This window comes from Salvelinus alpinus, chromosome 22 (assembly GCF_045679555.1).
Source record: "Salvelinus alpinus chromosome 22, SLU_Salpinus.1, whole genome shotgun sequence".
NCBI classification, from domain to species: Eukaryota; Metazoa; Chordata; class Actinopteri; order Salmoniformes; family Salmonidae; genus Salvelinus; species Salvelinus alpinus.
In genome coordinates, this window is record NC_092107.1 from 9,862,702 (window position 1) to 9,882,905 (window position 20,204).

The 20,204-nt window shown below is 46.2% G+C and overlaps 1 protein-coding gene across 14 annotated transcripts in view; it reads left to right on the top strand.

The window, feature by feature from the left end:
* Positions 1-20,204, top strand: part of LOC139548968 (histone-lysine N-methyltransferase MECOM-like) — a 173,110-nt gene that overhangs the window by 58,953 nt on the left and 93,953 nt on the right. For all 14 annotated transcript variants that reach the window (XM_071358955.1, XM_071358950.1, XM_071358956.1 and 11 more), the window contains exon 2: positions 9,835-10,190. In XM_071358955.1, the coding sequence (XP_071215056.1) occupies positions 9,835-10,190 (356 nt within the window). The remainder of the gene's footprint in view (positions 1-9,834; positions 10,191-20,204) is intronic.

The window sequence follows — 20,204 nt, forward strand, 5'->3', positions numbered from 1 at the left end:
TTCTCTTTGCTCAACATTGCAATATTACTTTGTAATAAACTGCACAGTATGCATTGGTTAGGTATTATGAAACAGGATGCATAGATTATAAAATGATAAGAGATTCACACTTTAGGAATGGGTTCCATGGTGATCTATGGTATCCATTTAAGTGATAATGCCCGAGAAGTCGGTGTTTGGAGGATACATACAGGCAAACCATGCCAATATCTCCTCCAAACACCGGCTTCCAACATATTCAAATATCAATCTGCATATTTTCATAAAAAACTTTATTTTGATCAATTTATTAATACTATTTCATCCTTCTGCAAGATATAGTCCCGAAGCAAATATAGGGTTTCTACCCAAGCCGGCTGGTGGTTCGTTCTATCAGTTCGGTTGCCAGACACGCGACCCAGTCGTTAAGTCTTTTTGTTCTGTATCTATGGACACGACCCAGTTGTTTGTTTCTATTCTATTGCCATACTGGCTGACAATGTTCTTATCCCTTGCTTGCTAGCTAGCTAACTTACAGTCACGTCAAACAGTGCAGCCGGAATAACAACAAAGTAGCTGCATTTGCATTTGTTTAAGCTGTTTTCTAGTGACATTTATTTGGATACATCCATAACAATGAGCTAATGAGGCGTGATTTCATCTGGCATAGAAAATGTGCTCTCTCGTCTGGACCAGTGTTGCCAACTCCTCAGTAAGGAAAGTAGCTAGTGGCTGTCCTAAAAGTCGCTAGAAGTTGCTAAATGACGTCATCACCTAATTTGCATGATTGGCCATGTGCATGTAATGTGATGGATGCTGTAGGAGAGAGGAATAACGTTGTGGGAGAGACAAAAAGTGAGTAAAAAACACCCTAAACACCCTAAATATGTTTAGAACTACAAATTAACTTTCTTCTGTTTTTTATTTTTTGGTCACAATTCCAATCCTCCTCCTTTATCCGGGCTTGGGACCGGCAAAGTGACCCAAAAGAGACACTCTGGCAGAGTTACTTAGTATTTTATTTAGTTTTTTAGTTTAGTTTTCTTAATTTGGTTTGGTTTTTAACCTTATGGTCCACTTAGGAGTCTACAACAAGTCACAGTAAAACATTAACATTTTTAACCATAACATTTTTTTTTTTGTATACAATCTACATTATCAATCTAAATGGACCAAAAAGAGACAATAGAAAAAACTGTCAATGGCAATGTGAGAAAATTATGGTGTAGTACTAGTCTGGTCCTAAATCGGGTTAATATTTTTTTTTAATGTAAGCCAGGGCGGGATCAGCCAGCGGCGGCTTCCCCCATGCGTGAATCATTTGCAGTCTGGACGCGGAGGGGTGAACATCTCTTGCTCTGACTGCAGCTGGGAGGGCCGCCTGTGAGTGCTTTGGGACGGGGGTGGGGGCCACGGCAGCACCCGCTGCTCGTTGAGAAGAGTAAGAACGATACGTGCTTTCACGTCAGTCTCCAAAAGTCTCCAATAACACCAGAAAAAGTCGCTAGATTTGCCGCTAGTCGCTTTTTTGAAAATGTGTCGCTAGAGGGTTCTGAAAACTCGCTAAATATAGCGACGAAGTCGCTAAGTTGGCAACACTGGTCTGGACACTGTTGTTCAGAAGAGCTAGTAAACAACACAGCACACACATAATCACTTCAAACTGAAGCTGGAAAGACCATGCACTTCGTTTCCATTTACCTGTTTTCTATTGACATTTCTTTGTATGTGTCCATAAAAATAATTAATAATTCGTGATTTCGACTGGCTGAGAAAAGCTGCCTACCTGTATGTCTCTTCCCGACCCCTAGACGTTCATTAGTATGGGACAGCTGGACATCAAATTTCAATACTGACACAATGTTGCAAATGTCAGAGAGACAGACAGAAAGCAATGTTTATACAAATCTCCGCTATTGAAAACCAATTGCTAGTCTAAAAGAAATGGGAGATAATGTTTAGATGCTTTTTACAGTGGAGATCAAGTACATAAATTGTCTAGCTGGGCTGATGAGGCAGTGAGATGGAACAGAGTAAATAGCTATTTCAACATCATAGCCTCAGCCGGTGGTAACTTGTGGAATAGACATCGGCTGGAATGCGGTTTTAACCAATCACCCTCCAGGATTAGACCCACCCGTTGTATAAATTCTGAATAATGTTATACTGTATGAATCATTTGTATAATAATTCTCTATAATTTGTATATATTTTCAATGTAATTTTCTACATTTCTATGTATAAGAAGCTCTAATCTACCTCAGATATATACCAGCTACGGCAGATACTATTACTAACTAGTGAAAACGTAATAATAGTCAGATGCTGTCTTCAGCAGGGTTCAGGTTCTCATAGAGGTCTTCTCCTGCACTCTGTTCTCCGTCTCCAGTCACAACAGGCTTGCCTTGTCTGGCCTTTAGTCATAATGATATCACAGCACACACCACCACCAATAGCCCACAGCGCCAATCAGTGAAGCTCTCACTGCGTTGGTAGACGAAAGGATTCCATGCATGCCAGAGGAGTCGGATGTGTTATACCACATGTTGGTGCTTCTGTCAGCACATAGTGTATGGACCAACCCTTCCTTCCATTCCCTGACCCTGCACCAATAAAGTCCACTGTCAGTCTGTAAGAGGTTAGAGATGAGCAGAGACGACTTGGGGTCAGACACGTTCACTCTGCCCCTCAGCTCCTCAGGTAAGTGCACAGAGGAGTTGTCAGAGTCCAGAATCAGAACATCTCCCTCCAGATCTCTTTGTGGTGTTAGGAGCACAGACTAGACCTCCCATTTACGGGGTCCAGGTCAGTGCAAGCTAAAATCTTGTGGTGTGTTAGCATCTGTTAGCATCTGGCTCAAACTCACTGTGAGGCACTGCTAAGTCCCTGTGTGCTGGTTTGACAGAGAGGGAATGATCAGGGAGTAATTGCCTGTTAGGCTGTCAGTCATCATGTCCATCCTCTGACTCTTTTTCCCTTGGGCCATGTCGCCTAGTGGAGTTTCCCAGAGTGTATCTTGTCGGTTCGATATACAGGGGAAAGTCACTGTTTCATCTGGCTTTGAAGACTCGATACTCAGCCTCAAACATTAGATCAATTGTCTGGTAGCTGTAATATCGATCTCCTTTTGAAATGGCACAAGTGAAATATCCTTCATCATCTGTTAAGATGTTAGAGCAGTACAGTGAAGACCTGTTGTCCAAGACCTGCGTTCTGGCCTTCAGATCATCAGGCAGAATCTCTAAAGAAGAGTCAGTATCCAAAACTAAGCTTGTTGTGGCTACTCCGTTTGATGATGGATGTCTGTACACTTGCAGTACACTGTTGTAATCCTTTTTACACTGTCCTACCTCCAGAGTGCACGTTGATGATCTTCATGTGATTTGTTTTAGTACAAACTGTCAGTCGAATCCTGACCTGGTCTGTGAGCTGCCAACCATTCCAGCATTCAGCTTTGTAGTCGCCACTGTCGGATTCTCCTAGGGGGTATAGAACATATGAGGATAACAAGTCAAACCCAATTCTTATTGTGTTCATCAGTAAAATGTCCCCCTCTCTTGTTGACTGGTAGAAAACAGGTCGCTTGAAACAGAATGTCTTAAAATGAGCAGCAGTGTTCACTTGTTCAAATACGCAAAACAGCGACTTGACAGATGGCATCCCTTCTCCTTGTCTTTCCGTCTGTGCCGCTGTGTGAGATTGAGTCTCTGACAGCCCTAATCTACATCTCGTTATCTGGACGTCATCTGGACGTCATCTGAACGTCCTCTGGTCTTCTCTTACTGGGGCGGTGGGCTTTCAGAGGTTGTTAGGTGGTGGGAATGAAAACAACACTTTTCTCATAAACAGTGTGTGACCTGAGAATCATTTTTCATGAAAATAATTCAACATGATCTTAATGGCCTATTTTATTTTGATAAACTACACCATGAATATCTAAGTATAGAGTTTGGATGGTGATGATGATGATGAAGATGGATAGTTCAGATCAGCATGTCCTCCATCTACCGGCCTAGAGGGGCTTGGGAGAGTCAGCAACATGAAGAGGGGGGGGGCAAGGTAGAGGCAGGTTGAGAGGTGTGTGTATGTGGTGTGTGCGTGCGTCTGTGTGTGTTTATGCATACATGCGTCTGTGCGTCTTTACATCTGTGAGGGTGTGTGTCTCTTTATGTGTGTGCATCTGTGTGTGTGTGTGTGTGTTTGTGTGTGTGGATCAAAGGTTCCAGGCCGACGGCGGTGCGGTGTCACACAGCCGTTCAGGAATGTACCGAGGCACAGGGATGTGCAGCTAGAGCCTCATTAGCAACCCCACCTCCCCACCGCCCCTCCCAGCCTGTCAGGGCGCGTTAGCCACAGCCTGCCACAGTCACCCAGGGGGAGAGGCAGCTTCCTGTGGAGAGTTTCCTGTCTGTCTGTCCTCCCTGGGCCCGCAGCAGGAGGCCCAGTAGGCCTAGCTAGGGCCCACTCAAATTACACCTTCGTTCTTAACGACCATTTCATTTTTACTTAGTCATGGATTGATGTCAATGGCAGACTAAGTGCAAATGTGGAAGTTAGGGAGTTAGCATTTGACCCATAATGCACTACTTCTGACCAGAGCTTTATAGAGCCCCATATTGATAGGGTGGATAAAGAAGTGAAAAGTGGTGTGTTATGTGGTGAATAGCATGTGAGGTTTAGCTAAAGTCTAATCTCAAATTACCCCTTCATTCCCTACTACATAGTGTACTACTTTTGACCAGAGGAGGCCTAAAGTAATAGACCCCTTTCCAGTACACGACACACTGACGTCACGAACCGATGCACGCGACTCTTAGCTGCAGTAAGAAAGCCATCGCCATCTGCGCCCATTCAACATCGCCTGGATTTACGTTCTGATTACTTCTAAACAAAATCACTTTTTGGGGTTCTCATATGCTTACAATGATGTTTTGATTCTTGCTTGAACAGTCACGAAGATTATATTTGATTGTGATCTTTGCGAAATAACTATTTTGGATGCAGCAGTTGTTAGCTAGAATGCTAACGCTCATTGACATAGGCTGTAGCAAAAGCTAGCCAAAGAGCCATTTTAAAGTGTTGGAAGTGTTTTTTAAAAGTATACAGTTGAAGTCAGAAGTTTACATACACTTATGTTGGAGTCATTAAAACTCGTTTTTCAACCACTCCACAAATTTCTTGTTAACAAACTATTGGCAAGTCGGTTAGGACATCTACTTTGATCATGACACAAGTAATTTTTCCAACAATTGTTTACAGACAGATTATTTCACTTCTAATTCACTGTATCACAATTCCAGTGGGTCAGAAGTTTACATACACTTAGTTGACTGTGCCTATAAACAGCTTGGAACATTCCAGAAAATGATGTCATGGCTTTAGAAGCTTCTGATAGGCTAATTGAGTCAATTGGAGGTGTACCTGTGGATGTATTTCAAGGCCTACCTTCAAACTCAGTCTTTGCTTGACATCATGGGAAAATCAAAAGAAATCCGCCAAGATCTCAGAAAAACAATTGTAGACCTCCACAGTCTGGTTCATCCTTGGGAGCAATTTCCAAACGCCTGAAGGTACCACATTCATCTGTACAAACAATAGTACGCAAGTATAAACACTATGGGACCACGCAGCCGTCATACCGCTCAGGAAGGAGACATGTTCTGTCTCCTAGAGAAGAACGTACTTTGGTGTGAAAAGTGCAAATCAATCCCAGAACAACAGCAAAGGACCTTGTGAAGATGCTGGAGGAAACAGGTACAAAAGTATCTATATCCACATTAAAACGAGCTCTATATCGACATAACCTGAAAGGCCGCTCAGCAAGGGAGAAGCCACTGTTCCAAAACCGCCATAAAAAAAGCCAGACTACAGATGCACAAAGATTGTACTTTTTTGGAGACATGTCCTCTGGTCTGATGAAACAAAAATAGAACTGTTTGGCCATAATAACCATCGCTATGTTTGGAGGAAAAAGGGGGAGGCTTGCAAGCCGAAGAACACCATCCCAACTGTGAAGCATGGGGGTGGCAGCATCATGTTGTGGGGGTGCTTTGCTGCAGGAGGGACTGGTGCACTTCACAAAATAGATGGCATCATGAGGAAAGAAAATTATGTGGATATATTGAAGCAACATCTCAAGACATCATTCAGGAAGTTAAAGCTTGGTCGCAAATGGGTCTTCCAAATGCACAATGACCCCAAGCATACTTCCAAAGTTGTGGCAAAATGGCTTAAGTACAACAGAGTCAAGGTATTGGAGTGGCCATCACAAAGCCCTGACCTCAATCCTATAGAAAATTTGTGGGCTGAATTGAAAAAGCGTGTGCGAGCAAGGAGGCCTACAAACCTGACTCAGTTACACCAGCTCTGTCAGGAGGAATGGGCCAAAATACAGGGAATTTTTATTCGGATTTGTGAAAAACTGAGTTTAAATGTATTTGGCTGAGGTGTATGTAAACTTCCGACTTCAACTGTAATTCAGTTGATTTGCGATGATGACATAAACATTATATTAAGCAGGACATTCATACGAGCTTTAAAATCCAATTATAATCCAAAAAGTAGTGTGAATGCACTTATAGTAGGGGTGGCAAGTAGCCTAGTGGTAAGAGCGTTGGGCCGGTAACCTAAAGATTGCTAGATTGAATCCCTGAGCTGACAAGGTAAAAATCTGTCTTTTCGCCCCTGAACAAGGCAGTTAACCACTGTTCCTAGGCCGTCATTGTAAATAAGAGTTTGTTCTTAACTGACTTACATAGTTAAATAAATAAGCAGGCTTTTTTTCTGGCATTCTATAAGAGCTCCTCCGTGTTCTGCCACCAACTTGCACGCGTCGCCCTCGTGCGACAATGTTTGTAAACACAGGACGGTCTATGGGTTCAAAAGTAGTGCACTATGAATAAGTCCTTTGGCAGATACACTGGTCGACTAGCAGACATACAGTGGGCATAAATAGCACCCTATTTTCTATAGTGCACCATCAGAACCCCATAGTGCTCTGGTAGTAGTTGTAGTAGTAGTGTAGGGTGTACAGTGTCATCTGAGACGAGTACCGTTTCACACTACTGACCCAATCCAAGCTGAGCTGGCCTGGTTACGCATCCACCTACGACAGTTGCCAGAACCATGCTGGAAAGGACAATGTGAAAAGCCAACATAGTTTGGTTTGGGTGTGCTTTATAGTGTGAAAGAGATATTGTCACCTGTACGTCTGTGTCGGTGTTGTAACAGAGGGTGGACCACAACTCTTCGCCAGGGCTTGTCTGCCACGTGCGGCCCAGTCCCAAGCTGTCCAGCGAGGGTTCGAGGGTCACCCTGCGGTGTCCTTTCTCACTGTACTCACAATTAACCTCCGCCGACCCGGCCTCAGCTTCCTCTGTTTTCACTCGGCAGCTGAGTGATGAAGGTCAGGAAAGGGAAATATAAAACAGTTTATAGCAGCACAATGCTACAGTGAACCCTGTGGACCCGCCCAGCACCAAGCCCACGGCTAGTCAAACAATCTGAACCAGTGGCTGCTTGACTCTTGACTCTCTCTATCCCTCGGACTCTTGTTCTCTCTTGCTCTCTCTCAGTACCCCCTTCTCTCTCATCCCCCCTCTCCCTCCTCTCTCTCCTTCCCTCTGTCTCTCTCCTTCTCTCTCTCTCTCCCCCCTCTTCCTCCCTCTCTCTCCCTCTCTCTCTCTCGCTCTCTCTCCCTCTCTCTCTCTCTTTCCCTCTCTCTCTCGCTCTCTCTCTCTCTGTGTGTTAGGGGTGTTACTGGGCCACTCTAGTATCACAGTAGGATCAAGCACTTTCCGTCTCTTCAGACCCTTGGCCCTGTTATTACAGCCCTGCACCACTTTCCTCCCTCTCCTGTTTATTTGAACGGCCCTTACTGGTTAAATATTTGTCCTTGGACCTTGTATATTATTTTAACATATTATGTTCAATGGAATATGTAGAGATGATCCTTCCTCATGGTCCTTAGTGTTAGGTCGTAGGTCGTAGGTGAGGGGGGGACTGGTTTTTCACTCCGGGTCGGAGCCTCTCTCATAACTCTCATAGGGCCATGTTAACTGTAATGTGTCATTGATTTGTGATTACATGATTATTGACTTGTTTTGATACATGTGTTAGAAACTCATAGACTATGTAGACTATAAATATAGGCTACCCAGTTTACCCTGATGCTGTACTTGTAGGACAGTCATCTCCAGCTTACAATTGTTTCGCTCATCCCCCCTCCTCGCCCCTGTAACTACACGACATGACCAAAGGTATGTGGACACCTGCTTGTCGAACATCTCATTCCAACATCATGGGCGTTAATATGGAGTTGGTCCCCCCTTTGCTGCTATAACAGCCTCCACTATTCTGGGAAGGCTTTCCATCAGATGTTGGAACATTGCTGGGGGGACTTTCTTCCATTCAGCCATGAGAGCATTAGTGAGGTAGGGGACTGATGTTAGGTGATTAGGACTGGCTTGTAGTTGACGTTTCAATTCATCCCAAAGGAGTTCGATGGGGTTGAGGTCAGGGCTCTGTGCAGGCCAGTCAAGTTCTTCCACACCGATCTCAACAAACCATGTCTGTATGGTAACCATGTCTCTCACTTTGTGAACGGGGGAATTGTCATGCTGAAACAGGAAAGGTCCTTCCCCAAACTGTTGCCACAAAGTTGGAAGCACAGAATTGTCTAGAATGTCATTCTATGCTGTAGCGTTAAGATTTCCCTTCACTAGAACCAAGGGGCCCGAACAATGAAAAACAGCCCCAGACTATTATTCCTCCTCCACCAAACTTTACAGTTGCCACTATGCATTGGGGCAGGTAGCTTTCTCCTGGCAGCCGCCAAACCCAGATTTGTCTGTCGAACTGCCAGATGGTGAAGCGTGATTCATCACTCCAGAGAAAGCGTTTCCACTGATCCAGAGTCCAATGGCGGCGAGCTTTACACCACTCCAGCTGCCGCTTGGCATTGCACATGGTGATCTTAGGGTTGTGTGCGGCTGCTCGGCCATGGAAACCCATTTCATGAAGCTCCCAACAAACAGTTCTTGTGCTGACGTTGCTTCCAGAGTCAGTTTGGAACTTTGTAGTGAGTGTTGCAACTGAGGACAGATGACACTATGCGCTTCAGCATTCGGGGGTCCCGTTCTGTGAACTTATGTGGCCTACCACTTCGCGGCTGAGCCGTTGTTGCTCCTAGGCGTTTCAACTTCGCAATAACAGTACTTGTACATACTACCTCAATCAGCCTGACTAACCGGTGTCTGTATATAGCCTCGCTACTTTTATAGCCTCGCTACTGTATATAGCCTGTCTTTTTACTGTTGTTTTATTTCTTTACTTACCTATTGTGCACCTAACACCTTTTTTGCACTATTGGTTAGAGCCTGTAAGTAAGCATTTCACTGTAAGGTCTACACCTGTTGTATTCGGCGCACGTGACCAATAAACTTTGATTTGACTTACAGTTGACCGGGGCAGCTCTAGCAGGGCAGAAATTTGACGAACTGACTTGTTAGAAAGGTGGCATCCTATGGCGGTGGCACGTTGAAAGTCACTTAGCCCTTCAGAGATTGCATGGCTGTGTGCTCAAATTTTATACACCTGTCAGCAACGGGTGTGGCTGAAATAGCCAAATCCACTAATTTGAAGGGGTGTCCACATACTTTTGGTGATGTAGTGTATTCCCCAGGTTGTTGCTGTAAATTAGAATGTGTTCTCAGTCAACTTACCTGGTAAAATAAGGGTTAAATAAAATGAGTCTACACTGATGCTGTACTTTAGGTAGAAATGCTTGAGCCTCGCCCTCAAGTTTTCTCTCTCTCTGCCTCTCTCTCTCGCTCTCACTCTATCTTTCTCCATCAGGTAATGGTGAGGACTTTGTCCTCTACCCCTCTGATGTCCTGGATGATGTGTGTGTATCGGACGGAGACCCCGCGGCACCAACCTCGGCCCCCCCAGCAGAGGACTCCCCCTCCCCTGGCTTCTCCGCTGATGATGACGCCTCTCCCTTGGAGCCGTCCCCCTTCCACTCTGCCCTCTACATGCCCCAGGACGAGATGCCCGTTCCCCCCGACTTCCAGCTGCGCCAATCGGGCGTCCCTGGTGTCGGCGGCGGCCTGGGCATCTGGGCACGGAGGACGGTGGACATGGGCGAGCGCTTAGGACCGTACGTGGGTGAGCAGCGGGCGTGCCTGAGACACCCCACCCAAGGCTGGGAGGTAGGAGAAAAACTTGCTGTTTATTGTCAGGGGATTCTCTTCTCTCTCTTCTCTGTTATGGAGGGAGGGATGGAGAGAAGGAGGGAGGGAGCAATGGAGGGAGGACAGCGGGTCACAGTTCTTCTTTTAACTTTGTCTCTGCCTCTGTGTTGGTCTCTGGGATTGAAGTGTCCCAGTTGCCGTGGCGTTTGTTGCTGAGTGATGTCATCTCACCTCACCCCAGTCCAATGGGGTAACAGAGAGCGCCCCCCAGGCAGCCCCTCTACGGTTTGCTCTCTATCCTCTTAACTCAATTAAAATGAAAAGCTATAAATCCTGTCTTTAGCCCCGGTTAAAGACCCACAGCGGCCATTGGCCAATCACAATATTGGCCAGGCCGTGCACACAATCGAAGACAGGGGTCACAGGACAAGGTCAGAGGTTAGGAGGTCAGGTGCAGCCTCTGTCTGTGTCAGCCCATGTCTCGTTTTATGGAGGGGGATAGGAGAAGGGAGGGGAGGGGGGAGAAGGTCGAGGTCATAAGGGTATCAGTCTAATTGAGAACCCCCTAAACAGATCCTCTCCTCTCATTTCGTGTTGAGAGACCTCCTCCCCCTGCGAAAACACTTCAAAGTCTTTGTCCTTCTGTAAGACAGCACCAGCAACACCATGCATGACTATCTAATGGTTAACTAACTAACAAACAGTCATAAAATCAAGGATGTAGACTAAATAAAAAAATATGATCTAACATTGGTACACTATCATAACCTCCGTAAGTCTCCCAACCCTTAGGCCCAATTTTACGCTAGCTGACTCCTCAGTGTTGGTGGAATATCAGCTCTGGTCTATGTAAATAGTTTGGGTTTAGATTTGGTTTGGATGGTGGAACGGTGGTCATGGTTAGACTTGCATCATCGACCATCAGGTCTAACTGAGTGGCTTTGGCTCCAACAGGACCAATAAATGGTTTCACTCCCGCCGTACGTTTCTGTTCCAAGCAGCAACTTTTTGTTAATTATTTACTGCTACCATGAGACTTAGCACATCAATTGCCCTAATAGCGAAATGAAATCTGCTCTCTTTTTTAAAATAATTTCACTAACATTGGGATTTAATATGATTTAAAAAGTATCTGCCTCTCCCAGAGAGAGATTTACGGCTGGTTGAACAAGCTCTCGGGCTCTCGCTTTTTTTTCCCAAGGAAATAAAGGAAAAAGGTTTCATGAATTTTAATCCGCTGGTAATTTATGGGGAGCTTGAATAATATGTATTTAAAAAGAAGCTGAGGATTATGGGAGGAAAGATGGGATGGCCGGGGAGGCAGCACTGTGTCATTATGTTTAATTACTTCACTGACAGCGGCCCATAACTCTTTCCATTAAGTAAATAAGTTGTAAAGAATTTATGACGAAATGCCACATTATTCAGAACGGATATTCAGTGATGACATCCCTGCATTAAATATGGTAAACGCCATTAAGTCCCCCTCCAAAGACAGCCTCGCTCCCTCCCTCAATCACGTGCCCGCAAACCGTCAATATGCCAATAAGCAAAAGGGTCTGTAAAAAAAAATAAAAAAAATTGATTTGGTAAATGTGAGTTAAGATAGATCTGTTTGCTTTCATCATCAATTCTGCGCTGCGTCCCGGGGTGATGTCACCGACCAGGGAGCGATAAAGCGGTGGCGCCCATCTGGAGCGAGTGATGGAGGGCCGTGAGCGCCTGCCGCCTGCGCCCGTGACAGACCGGGGGAAGTTTGTCACCAGGGAGGCCAGCGCTCCACGCCATCACCATAAATTTGGGCATTATTCATAAAGGAATATAGTGAGTTATAGCAGAGATGCTTTATGAACACAGGAATGGTGAGTTATGGGTAAGATAGCTTCAGTAAATAAAAGAGAGAGCCAACGTGTTTGTCAGGGCTGGAGGTCCTCCTGCTTCTCACTGAGGGCAGGCCAGGTGTGTGTGTGTGTGTGCGTGTGCGTGTGCGTGTGCGTGTGCGTGTGTGTGTGTGTGTGTGTGTGTGTGTGTGTGTGTGTGTGTGTGTGTGTGTGTGTGTGTGTGTGTGTGTGTGTGTGTGTGTGTGTGTGTGCGTGCGTGCGTTGTATACTTTTCTGTGTGGTTGCATGAGACCTTGTTCACAGGAGTTTTACGATATGTTCCTCTTTAAAAAATCCTCTGCTTGTTTCACACTGTTTAATTTCAAAGAAAATGGAGTGTGTTTTTGTACTGTACACAGGCTCCTTCTGGATGTCAATTTAATAACAACTAGAGTACATGAAAGAAGAAAGAGAGAGAGAGAGCAGTTTTAGAGAACCATGCTCCAAAGAAAGAAAAAAGAAAGGAAGGAAGGGTATAGCTGGTAATGTACACGGAGTGTATTTGACCTGGCAGTCTTCATTAGAATCAGCAGACGGCCTCCATCATCTCTGCCTCCTCAAAGAGATCTTCTCACTAAAGTTGACTCAAGTCCTGCTCAGCCGAGGACTGGAACAACCATTTATCAGAGTGGGAACAGTGGGGGAGAGGTGAGAGGTGAAGGGTGAGGGTGTTATCAAGGGTTCATCTATTAGTGGAAAGACAACAGCAACAAAAAAAATCCCTCTCTTCTGTGATCACCTGTGGATCAGCATGTGTTGCCTCCCGATTACATTGGAAGGTTATTTTTTGGTATCACTGTTAGATTGAAAATAAATCAGTAATGGTATAATGTATATACTGCTGCTATTGTAGAAGTGTATTGCATATATTGTAACATAAACTGTGTCTGTTGTATATGGAAACAATAACAGGATGCTTTTTCCCAGAGCAATTGAATGTTCTTTTTCACGCGGTGATCCTTTTCCGCCTGGATACTCACCACTAGTCCATATTCGGCTGTCTTTTCTTGAGCCGTGTGGCACATTGAAATTCAAACACTGTTTGTGTCCGTCTTCCCCAGTCACTCCACCAGCAACAATGAGAGAGACGGCCCAGCGAGAGAGAGAGAGTTCTCCTCCAACTCGATGAGTTTTCATTGGGGTTCGCCCACCGCCTCATCACACTGGCCGACGGGGTTATGAGTCCGGTTCAGAGACTGGAGAAAGAAGGGTGCCTCCCGCTGCAGAACGGTGGGGGGGACTTGGGACTCAGGGGTCTTTGTGCATCTCTTGAGTGAGGGGGTGGGGGGTGGAGATTAGAAGTTCTGGGTGAATGGGGAGTCGAGGATTAGGTGGGTTGGTCTGGTCTGGGCCTGCTTTCCTGGGCCTGCCTGCCTGCCTGCTTGTCTGTCTGTCTGTCTGTCTGTCTGTCTGTCTGTCTGTCTGTCTGTCTGTCTGTCTGTCTGTCTGTCTGTCTGTCTGTCTGTCTGTCTGTCTGTCTGTCTGTCTGTCTGTCTGTCTGTCTGTCTCCTGAGCCTGAGAGGCACTCCTCCAGCACAGAACACAGTAAGGAGGGGAGGCGGAGCGTGGAGCCTCTCTGCTGGTTGTCATTCAGATACCATTCAGATACCACGTCAAGATCGACAGGCAGGCAGACACGACCAAGGAGGGCGGGAGAGCTTTAGGCAGGTTGGGCTCAGGAGAGGAGAGGGGCGGACCGGAGAGGGCGTGTTTTTTGTGCGCGGATAAGCCGTTGTCCTGAATGAATGCAGATGTCTCCTGACTGTCCTCCCTGTCTTGTGTTTCTGACGGCCTGTCACCTCTGTCACCGGGGGAGAAAGAGGCAGAAAGAGCCTAGCCTCACTCCCACCCAAAGGGACCGTTAATCCGCTGGCCCCAGCCTCTTTGACTGTCCCAGAGATGGACCCACACTGCAGCGTAGAGAGCCTGCAGCCACTGGGGAGGGATGAACCACTCTGTCATTCACCAGCTTTCAATGGACACACACTCTCTCTCACACACACACACGAGTACTTAGAAATGCCAAGTAAGGTGGCCTGGCCTTGGGAACGATCTGAAAACAAAGTATCAGTGTATTGTCGTAGTCTTAATTCAACAACAGTGAAGTCATTACAGCGCATTTTCAAATTTCCTTACTATTCCCACTAAACGATTGCTAAATGGTGTCGTTGTGTTTGCGGTTAAAAATATGCACTCCGAGTTTCAATGACCGTTGTCCCGTATAGCGTTAATGAATTGTAAAGTGGCCAAGAAAGCTAATTGAAATCTGTGGTGGCGTGTGGAGAGAGAGGCAGAACGTCACGTCACAATCAAGTAGCCAGTGTACTGGGGTCAGTGGTGGCCTATTAGCCTCCATCCCGCTATCCTTTCATCCCTCAATACATTCCTCCCTCCATCCCGCTATCCTTTCATCCCTCAATACATTCCTCCCTCCATCCCGCTATCCTTTCATCCCTCAATTCATTCCTCCCTCCATCCCGCTATCCTTTCATCCCTCAATACATTCCTCCCTCCATCCATCTATCCTTTCATCCCTCAATTCATTCCTCCCTCCATCCCTCTATCCCTCTATCCTTTCATCCCGCAATACATTCCTCCCTCTATTCCTTTATCCTTTCATCCCTCAATATATTCCTCGCTCCATCCCTCTATCCTTTCATCCCTCAATATATTCCTCGCTCCATCCCTCTATCCTTTCATCCCTCAATATATTCCTCGCTCCATCCCTCTATCCTTTCATCCCTCAATATATTCCTCCCTCTATCCCTCTATCCTTTCATCCCTCAATATATTCCTCCCTCCATCCCTCTATCCCTCTATCATTTCATCCCTCAATATATTCCTCCCTCCATCCCTCTATCCCTCTATCCTTTCATCCCTCAATATATTCCTCGCTCCATCCCTCTATCCTTTCATCCCTCAATATATTCCTCTCTCCATCCATCTATCCTTCCATCCCGCAATACATTCCTCCCTCTATCCCTCCATCCCTCTATCCTTTCATCCCTCAATATATTCCTCGCTCCATCCCTCTATCCTTTCATCCCTCAATATATTCCTCTCTCCATCCATCTATCCTTCCATCCCTCAATACATTCCTCCCTCCATCCATCTATCCCTCTCAGAGACTGAGGGTTGAGGTTGTACAGGAACACTGCTACTGAGAACACATATAGTTTATAGACGCCTCATCATCACACAGACACCTAATTGTAATGAGAGTTGAGCTTGCAAATTAAATCTGTGTCCTGGTCTTAGGAATGGTGTGTGTGTGTGTGTGTGTGTGTGTGTGTGTGTGTGTGTGTGTGTGTGTGTGTGTGTGTGTGTGTGTGTGTGTGTGTGTGTGTGTGTGTGTGTGTGTGTGTGTGTGTGTGTGTGTGTGTGTGTGTGTGTGTGTGTGTGTGCGTGCGTGCGTGCGTGCGTGTGCGTGTGTTCGTGCGCTGAGTGAGTTAGTGAGGGAAGGGGGCTCCATTGTTCCAGCGCAGCCTGCAGCACGGCTGTGACTGTGGCCCTCTGCGTACAGGGACCCTCTTCGTCCCCCCCTCCACCAACCTGCTTTGTGTTGGAGGAAATAGAGCTGTGCCCAGCCACCCTAATCAGCTTACAGTGCTAATTCAGCCCCAGCTCCAGCCCCTGACACAGTCCCCAGCCCAATTCCTAGCTTCAGCAGGCAAAACACATTACCAACATCCTCCATCCCTGCATTATCCACCTATCCACCAGCTCCAGCTCTGCCTCTGCTACAGGTGGGGGCCACACAGCACCCTTCCCTGTTTACTTGGAGTGTGTTCCATCTTATTAAACAGCCCCTGTGGGGTGTGTGTGTTTACAGTGTGTGTGTGTGTGTGTGTGTGTGTGTGTGTGTGTGTGTGTGTGTGTGTGTGTGTGTGTGTGTGTGTGTGTGTGTGTGTGTGTGTGTGTGTGTGTGTGTGTGTGTGTGTGTGTGTGTGCGCGTGCGTGCGTATGTGTGTCTACCTCTGCGTGCATGCCATTGTCCACTCTGTCCCTGTTAGGGCGATGAGCGTTCCTCCAGTGTGACTGGAAGTCGATTGTCTTGGAGACATGGTGTCTATTCAAAACAAGAGAAGTTGGGGGTCTTTCCCTCCCTCTCATTTGATTAGTAATCCCTTTCGTTGGTCTAATCTGTCGTGTTTGGTGGTGGAAGGGTAGCTTGGGGGGAGAGGACTGTTATTATTGATGTTCTAATCTCGTGAGAGAGGAGCGAGGAAAGTCGAGGCACATTCAAGAGTGGGAGAGAGAAAGAGAAAGAGAGAGAGAATTCCACTCCACGAGGTCACAGAGCGTGCATTCCAACAGTCTTGTCTCTAGGCCACTCTTCTCTCTTTTAGTCCAAGGGGGGAAAAATAACTTTACAAATGAAGGATTTCCCCCCTCTCTTCCTAGCCCTCTCCTCCCTCCCTGTCCTCCTCTCCTCCCCTCTCTCTCCCTCTCTCTTTCTGGCTGTGGTATCCCAGCAGGGAGGGGAAGCTAGGTTAACTAATTGAACAGGGTCAGAGTGAATTGCAGCAGGACAAAGACTGGCATTAGTGGCACAGCCAGAGGAAGGTGGACCTGGCAACAATGCCAGGTGAAGGAGGGTGTGGATGGGGGGGGGGGGATAGACTAAGAGGTCAGGGGTCACAGACCTTATTAGATCTCAGGAGAATAGGGGGACGTGTTTGGGTGGCTGGGAAGGGCGGGGGGAGTTCACCTGGTAGAAAGGCTACAATAGAGAGTGGGATGGAGGAGGACCGGTGGGTACTCCATTAAAGCTAACTCAGCTTCTGAACAGCCCACTCAGGCCAGACAAGCGTCTGCACACCGGATGCCCCATACTAGGCAGCAAAACATATCCTATAGGAAGGCCAAAGGAAATGCACAGAGCTTAAGTCAAACACAATGACCTATGTCTGTCTATAGGTTTGCCTACGCCATGTCTCTATAGGTGCAACCAATCTCAGTTGGTTGATTCTAAAAACAGGTGCCATTAGCTCTAATCTTAGGAACTTAGTATAGATGGTAACACTGCCTTATAAGACATGCTATAAGACATGCTTTAGTATGTCTACTATCCCAAGCTGTTTTTGCACTCTGAGTATGTCTCTGCTCAGATAGGATGTGATGGCACACAGAGGTTGAGCAACCACACCTGTATAAGGGTCTTTAAAATCACACACACCTCCCTAACTGTCTCCCCTGTCTCCCCTGGCTCCCCTAGCATATTACACTGGGGAGAGAGAGAGAGAGAGAGAGAGAGAGAGAGAGAGAGAGAGAGAGAGAGAGAGAGAGAGAGAGAGAGAGAGAGAGAGAGAGAGAGAGAGAGAGAGAGAGAGAGAGAGAGAGAGAGAGAGAGAGAGAGAGAGAGAGAGAGAGAGAGAGAGAGAGAGGAGGTGAGAGAGTGGTGAAGATATTGAAAGAGAGAGTTTGTGTGTGAGACAGAGAGAAAGAGGAAGAGAGAGGGAGCGTAGAGGGAGAGACAGAGATCGAGAGAGATTGAAAGAAACAGAGAAACACCGGAGCTCCGGGCACAGCCTGGCAGGACTTTTAGGTCCAGCACAGAGAAGAGGAATATAGGAACTCTGTCCCGCTTTTTCTGCTTGAGTCGCCCTAGTCCTTAACTAACAGTCAGATCGCATTACCCAGGCAGTAAATCTAAGTACCGGTTAACGCTAATACTCAAGCGCTAATACTACGCTACAAAACAGCTGTCTCTGTCTGTGGTTGGAACTGTGCAAACAGGCAAAGGCTGGGCCGCCTGTCCTCTCTGAGCTGCTGCTAGACTCTCTTACATGATTATTATGTCCTGAAACTCTCCTAGTAGTGTTTGTGTGCATGCAGGTGTTTGTGTGTGTATGCATGTGTGTCATTTTCTGTTATATGCATTTGGTGTGTGTGTGTGTGTGTGTGTGTGTGTGTGTGTGTGTGTGTGTGTGTGTGTGTGTGTGTGTGTGTGTGTGTGTGTGTGTGTGTGTGTGTGTGTGTGTGTGTGTGTGTGTGTGCGTGCGTGCGTGCGTGTGCGTGTGCGCGCGCGTGCGTGTGTGTGTGTGTGCGTGTGTGTGCGCGTGAGCGTGTAACGTGAGCGTGTAAGGTGAGCATGTCAGTGACTGAATGTGTGTGCGTCTCACTCACTCCCTCTCTCCCTTGTCCCAGTTCAAAGGCTAATGGGTGTGGGGGTCTGGTTTGAGAGCTCATTACCAGGTTAAGAGCTAAAACACAGGCAGGCAGGCCAGCATATTCAGACCCTGACACAGAGCAACACTATAGTCCTCTTTCAATTACTCCATATTGCTCCTCCAATTACGGTGGAGCAGATCCAACGGGAGAGCTGCCACCGTGGAGAGGAAGCAGAGGCCCGATGGCTGTAATGAGGTCCTAACCCTTACAGTGGGCCGTTATGGCATAATGCTTTAATTTGAGCCATATGATAGCCATTGCGTGTCTAAGTTATTGAAAAGTCAATATTTGTGAGCTTGCCCTCACCTCGGATGTGGTCTGGGTTTTGGGATTGGCTGTAGACTGCATAGAGAGAGAGAGACACGAGGGGTAGTGATACAGTACCCTGTGGCACACCTGGTCGCTATCGCTTAAGACTAACACCCAAAACTTGATATAGATATTTTTTCATACCAGACCTGTTCAAATATTATTTCAGATTTCTCAGTTACTTTCACGTACATTGGAAGTAAGTATACATATATATTTTTTTTGAAAAGACAACGCATTTAACCCAGGTATTTGAATATAGTATTTGAAATAAGTATTTGAAAATACTGCCAAATACAATTTGGTAGAATATTTTGGATTTTACAAATAACAATTCAAATACTGCAATACAATTACTTGTTTTGGGCTGTGCATTTTAAAATACTCAAATACATATAAAAAGTATTTTAAATACCAGATACTCAAATACACATGTATTTGAACCCAGTTCTGACCCATGCCATATTATTAGTGCCCTGAGTTTATCTTTACCAGTGACCACATAACCTGATCAAGAAGAACTCTGGGCCCTAGCTCTAGGTTAACTCAGGGCCTATCTCTTACCGTTACATATTGATCCCATTAACACCTGGATCCATGTAGCTGTGTTTGAGTTTGAGTGTGTGGAAGTGTTGGCATCTTCCTGTCAGATCAGAAATAACACTACCTTATTTCATAGTTGTGCTTTCCTTAGAAAACATCTTGAGGTGTACTGTACAAATGCTGTGAATCAGGTTTAATTTGTGTCAAGCTATATCTGCTATTTGTTTACGTTCAGATCAACTTCAGGAATTATTTTAACTTTGTTACCCCGCAAAAAAAGTGTATCTTTTTCATATCCAACATTGTTCATTGTTTAAAGAAATAAATGAAGCAATAAAAAGCCAACTCTTATTGGATTAGACGGCCAGAGTATCTTCATGTGGTTTGCGTTACTCTTTCCTAAACTTCTGTGTGAGGTAAGTGACTGAGGCTAGACATGGCAGTCACCCTGCAATCCACAGATAAATGCAGCCCACTCATCCGCGGACAAAGTGGGACAGATAGAGTTTCTCCTCCGACTGCTAAGAAGGAGAAGGAGAGGGAGAGAGAGAGAGAGAGAGAGAGAGAGAAAGAGAGAGACAGAGGAGCGAGAGAGAGAAAGAGAGAGAGAGGAGAGAGAGGGGATACAGAGAAAGGAAGAGAAAGTAACAACAGGATTATGAGGTGGAGCGAGAATGTGAGAGAGATGAGGTGCAGAATGAGAGGGAGAAAGCAACAGTGATTGAGTTGAGAGAAGAATAAAAGAGAGTGAACGAGAGAGAGCAAGAGGGATAAAGGAGAGGGAGAAAGCACGAGAGAGAGCAATAATAATAGAGAGCGAGAGAGAATGTCAGAGTAAATGAAAGAATGAGCGAGATGTCCCGTGTCTGTTGTCAGAGAGAGACTGGGAGGAAGAAAAGGGACATGCACTGACTGGGAGACAGATTCCCCGGCGTTCTGAAGGGAACGTTCCCGTTCCCGTGCCGTCCCCTAATAGGATTTTCTCGGCTCCAGCAGGTAGTCTGAGTAGGACTCCCAGATAAGGGTTAATGCAGCTCGATGGTTCCTCGGCTGCACAGACGTTTGGGGAGTCTCTGTCACTCCCACCCATTGGCCTGCTTTGTCAGCACCAATCCATCAGAAAGGA